The sequence below is a fragment of the Penaeus vannamei genome, chromosome 8 (genome assembly GCF_042767895.1).
Source record: "Penaeus vannamei isolate JL-2024 chromosome 8, ASM4276789v1, whole genome shotgun sequence".
Taxonomy (NCBI): domain Eukaryota; kingdom Metazoa; phylum Arthropoda; class Malacostraca; order Decapoda; family Penaeidae; genus Penaeus; species Penaeus vannamei.
This window is the reverse complement of record NC_091556.1, coordinates 48,256,519-48,261,518: the sequence shown is the minus strand read 5'-3', so window position 1 is coordinate 48,261,518 and position 5,000 is coordinate 48,256,519. Positions and strand designations below refer to the sequence as shown.

The following is a 5,000-nucleotide window of genomic DNA, read 5'->3' as shown; positions in this document are numbered from 1 at the left end:
TCTCCCTTCATATTCCCCTCCCTCCTCCCTTCTTATCCCTCCCTCCCCTCTTCCTATCCCTCCCCTCCTCCTTCCTATCCCTCCTCCCTCCATATTCCCCTCCCTTCTTCTCCCTCCTCCTTCTATATTCCCCTCCCTCCTTCTCCCTCCTCTTCCCCCTTCCTATCCCCCCTCTCCCTCCTCCCTTCATATCCCTCCCTCCCCCCTGTCCATCTCCCCCTCCCTCCCTCCATATTCCCCTCCTTCTTCTCCTCCCTCCTTTCATATTCCCTCCCTCCTCCCTTCTTATCCCTCCCTCCCCTCTTCCCTATTCCCCTTCCCATCCCCTCTTCCTATCCCCTTCCCACCCCCTCCTCCCTCCCTTCCCTTCTTCTCCCTCCTCCCCCTCCCCCTCCATTCCCCCTCCCTCCACCCCCCTTCTTCCCCCTCCAGGAACGACGAGGAGCTGGGCAGCCCTCGCTGGGGCCACCGGAGCCGCGAGAGGTCCGCCGGCGGCATCTCGTCCCGCACGGCCCTGAAGACCCTCTCCCCGACGCGCCTCCACCACCGATCCAGCGACGAGCTCCGGGGCGACGAGCAGGCCAAGGTGCAGCTGGAGAAGCTCGACACGCAGGTCACCACGCTGCATACGGATGTCAGCGGTTTGACGCAGGAGGTGAGGAGGAAGTGGAGTGGGGGAGAGAAAGGAGAGAAAAGGGAGAATAGGAGAGAGAAGGGAAGATAGGAGAGAGAAGGGGAGGTACGTGAGGGGGAAAGGAAGGGAGAAGAGAGAAGGGGAGGTACGTGAGGGGGAAAGGAAGGGAGAAGAGAAAGAATGTGAAGGGTGGGGAGAGAAAGGAGAGAGAAGGGAAGATAGGAGAGGGGGAAAGGAAGGTAAAAGAAAGAGAAGGAAGGGTGGAGAGAGAAGGGAAGATGGGAGAAACCTGCTGCATACGGATGTCAGTGGTTTGACGCAGGAGGTGAGGAGGAAGTGGGATGGGGAGAGAAAGGAGAGAAAAGGGAGAATAGGAGAGAGAAGGGAAGATAGGAGAGAGAAGGGGAGGTACGTGAGAGGGAAAGGGAGGGAGAAGAGAGACAGAAAGGAAGATAGGAGAGGGGGAAAGGAAGGGAGAGGAGAGAGAAAGGAGAGTGGGGAAGATGGGAGAAACCAACTACATATGGATGTCAGCGGTTTGACGCAGGAGGTGAGGAGGAAGTGGAGTGGGGAGAGAAAAGGGAAAATAGGAGAGAGAAGGGGAGGTACGAGAGAGTAGGGGAGGTACGTGAGGGGGAAAGGGAGGGAGAAGAAAGAGAGAAAGGAAGATAGGAGAGGGGGAAAGGAAGGGAAGATAGGAGAGGGGTAAAGGAAGGGACAAGAGAGAGAAGGAAGGGTGGGGAGAGAAAATGAAAGATAGGAAAGGGGGAAAGGAAAGGAAAAGAGAGAGAAGGGAGAGTGGGGAAGATGGGAGAAACCTGCTTCATACGGATGTCAGTGGTTTGACGCAGGAGGTGAGGAGGAAGTGGAGTGGGGAGAGAAAGGAGAGAAAAGGGAAAATAGGAGAGAGAAGGGGAGGTACGAGAGGGGGAAAGAAAGGAAAAAAAGAGAAAAGGAAAGGTGGGGAAGACGGGAGAACGCAGGAGGTGAGGAGGAGGAGGGATGGAGAGAGAAAGGAAAGAAAAGGGAAGATAGGAGAGGGGGAAAGGAAGGGAGGGGAGAGGGAAGGGAGGGTGAGGAAGATGGAAGAATCTCGACGCACAGGTCACCAGGAGATGAGGGAGGGAAAGGATAGAGAAGGGAAGATAGGAGAAGGGAAAAGGAAGGGAAAGGAGAAAGGAAGGGTGGGGAAGATGGGAGAAACTTGCTTCTTACAGATGTCAACGGTTTATCGCAGGGGGAAAGAGAAGGGGTGGGGGGGGAGGGAAAGGAGAGAGAAGGGAGGGGGGGGAAGATGGGAGAGGTGGAGGGTGGAAGGAGGGGGTGGGGAGGGAGACAGGGTGAGGGGAGGTTGGGGAGATAGGAGAGGGAAAGGTGGGTCATGTGAAGAAGAAAGGGAAAGGTGAGATAGGAAAGGATGGGGTGAGGGGAAGGGGAAGTGTGAGGAGAGAGAAGGGGAGGATGAGGTGAAGGGAAGAAATGTGAGGAGGAAAAGATGATTGGAGAAGGGAGAAAAGAGGAGGTGGAGAGTTAGGAGAGAGAGGGGAAAGGAAATATGGACAGAGCGAGAGAGAGAAAAGAAAGGAGGATGGGAAGAAGAGCGAATTAAGAGGAGAGGAGAGAGAAAAGAAGAAGGGAAGAAGAGGGGAGAGAAGAGAGAAGGAAGAGAAGATGAGATGTGATAACAGGGGTAAAGGGAAGAAAAAGGGAAGAGCGGGGGGAGGGAAGAGGGAGAGGGGAATGACATGGGAATGAGTGGGAAGGGAGGGAAATGGGGGAGGCAAGGAGGAAGAGCACAAAGGGAGGGAGAGAGAAGGAAGCAGGAGAAGAGGAGGGAGAGGAAGAGAGGGAAGGAAAAAACAAAGAAGTGTTGAGAAACGGAGAGGGAGAGAGGTACGATGGAGTGAACGTGGGAGGAAGTGGAGAAAATTTTTTTTATGTCTTGAAAGGATAAGAGAGAAAAAAGGAAACTTCCTTCAGTGTCTCTAGGAACTCGTGATTCCAGGTTGCAGTTTTACCTGCTTTCTAAAATTCCTTTCCCTCCCTTCTTAGGTCCGTTCGGCGATCCAGATCCTGCAGGCCATCAGTCGGCAGAACGTGGGCGGCGGCGACGGCGGCGGCGACGGCGGCCCCAGCGACGGCGCCGGCAACTGCTACAACAGCAGCGGGCGCCTGGGCAGCGGCACGGGGAACGGCGCCGTCGCCAACTTCATGGAGGCGACGCGCATGCTGCCGCTGTGCCGCTCCTCGCCCAGCGTGTTCGTGTCCTGCGGCGACTCCCGCAGCAGCTCGTCGCCCGCCCGCCACCGCTACCGCCACGCCTCCACGCAGACGGACCAGCCCATCAACGTGCCCGTGGCCGTGCTCGAGGCCTTCGTCCTAGCGCACCGTCCGAGGGTCCTGCAGCTCCTGGGGATTCAGGAGGTGGTCGAGGAGCCCGCCTCACCCAGCGCCGCTGGCTGCGGCCCTCTCGGCTCGCCGGTCGCTCCGGCGGGCGGTTCCTCCCCGCCCACGGCCGGCGCCGCCCGCAAGTGCTCCGTCATCGCCGGCAGCAGCAACAGCAACAGCAGCTCGCGGAGCCTGGAGTCGACGGGCGCCGACGAGGAGAGCCTGGCGGCCGAGGACCCCGCGGACCTGCACACCGTCTCCGCTCAGAATCCTTCCATCTCCATACAGAGCGCGTCGCCCGCCGGAGAGCCCAGAAACAACAACAACAACAAGACGGCGAACACCCAGATAGAGACGTACCAGCTGACCAACATCCAGAACTGGAACCCCAACCCGCAGTTCCAGAGGACGGCCATCTCGGGATCGCGGAGCATCGGCAGCCTGAAGGACATCCTCTCGTCGGCCTCGTCCAAGGCGAAGAGCCACGCCCACCAGTTCCACATCCAGGAGAACGACGGCTCGGCCTCGCAGATCCACTGCCACAGCGACCACTCGGACCCCAACAACCCCCTGGTTCACTACGGCTGCGCCTCCGACTGCCCCTCCAAGGACCTCATGTACTTCTCCGAGATCAATCACGCCATGACGCGCAGCACATCCATGCCCGTGGCTAGCTTCAGGTACTCGCCGTACCCTTCCAGCGCCTCCCTGAGCTCGAAGCCGCCGCTCAAGAGAGAGGCGGACGCGGCGGAGAGGGGCGCTGCCCTCGCGGAGACGGTCCTGCTGCCCAACACGACGGTCGAGACGCGGGCCAACAGTAGCAAACCGAGCTACGTGACGGACTTTTAGCCCCGTCGCTGCCCGTGCCGCGGCGTGCTGGGGGGCGGAAGGTACAAAGGTAGATCCAGAAATAGACTTTTATTCTTAAAATCGTGTTTGTTAGTTTGCGAGTGAGCGGGGTCTCTGGGGCTGCCACTGCTCATCGCGGAGGACAGTGCAAGTGATTTTTCGCTTTGCGGTGATTTTTAAATATCAAACCATTTTTCATTGCAATGTAGATCTCATTTTATCAAGTAAGATTTAAACAGAAGTACCATTGAAAGCCCAAAATTCAACTTTCCCGTTTTCTATCAACAAAAAATGTAACCAACATGCCTATCGCCGTCAATGACAGGTTAAGGTATTGGACTGCGAATCAAAGACATATTTTCTACAGTCTCGACCTTCTTTAGTATTAACCACTTATTTCTGATATTCATACAATGTATGAATTACTAATTCAATTTGATGAACCGAATTCAGTGTTTGAAGTCACTGAACTTAACTTTTGGGAACCCTGTAGAGTACAAAATAACAGGGTTCTACTGTATATTAATGGTCATAGCATATGTAAATATTTAATAATATAATGATATATATATATATATATACTATATGCCATAAGTTTCCAGGGACCTGGAGCTCCTGTACATAGGAAGATTCTAACTATCATCAACCTCAAATCTTGGATCTAAGTGTTCAAGCCAGAGTGGAAATCTTTTGAGTGCTTGTCTACAAAAAAAAATATTTTGTACAGGCTGTCTAATAGCACTGAAGAGAGTAGCTTTCAGCGTTTGGTGTCAGCTGTTGGTACTGCAGAAGATGTGAATGAAACCTTTGTTTATGAACGTAAAAGGAATAGCTGTACAATTTCTCTGTTGATTGGTGACACAATCGACTGTAAATCCAATGAATTACTGTGAAATACGTGAAAGTTGGTTGGCAGATGCTAAAATCTAGTTGTACGCATCCTTATTATACAAGTGTCCCATGAATCTGACTGATAATGATTCAATCTGTGTTTTTTTCCGGACTTCCGATTTTACTAAATAGTTTAAACGGACGACGCCAGAGAAGGGACGAAGCCAAGAGCAGAGCAAGCCATTCGAAACTTGGAAATTACAAGCCACTGAACTCATTTTGGCGAGCGGAAAATGCC

General features: G+C 54.1%; 1 protein-coding gene across 1 annotated transcript in view; it reads left to right on the top strand.

Annotated features, from left to right (window-relative positions):
* Elk (Eag-like K[+] channel) overlaps positions 1-5,000 on the top strand; it is a 110,062-nt gene that overhangs the window by 103,238 nt on the left and 1,824 nt on the right. Inside the window, exons 12-13 of the mRNA XM_070124834.1 lie at positions 433-655; positions 2,687-5,000. The exon at positions 2,687-5,000 is cut by the window's right edge and continues 1,824 nt beyond it. Of these exons, the coding sequence (XP_069980935.1) occupies positions 433-655; positions 2,687-3,871 (1,408 nt within the window). The 3' untranslated portion in view covers positions 3,872-5,000. The remainder of the gene's footprint in view (positions 1-432; positions 656-2,686) is intronic.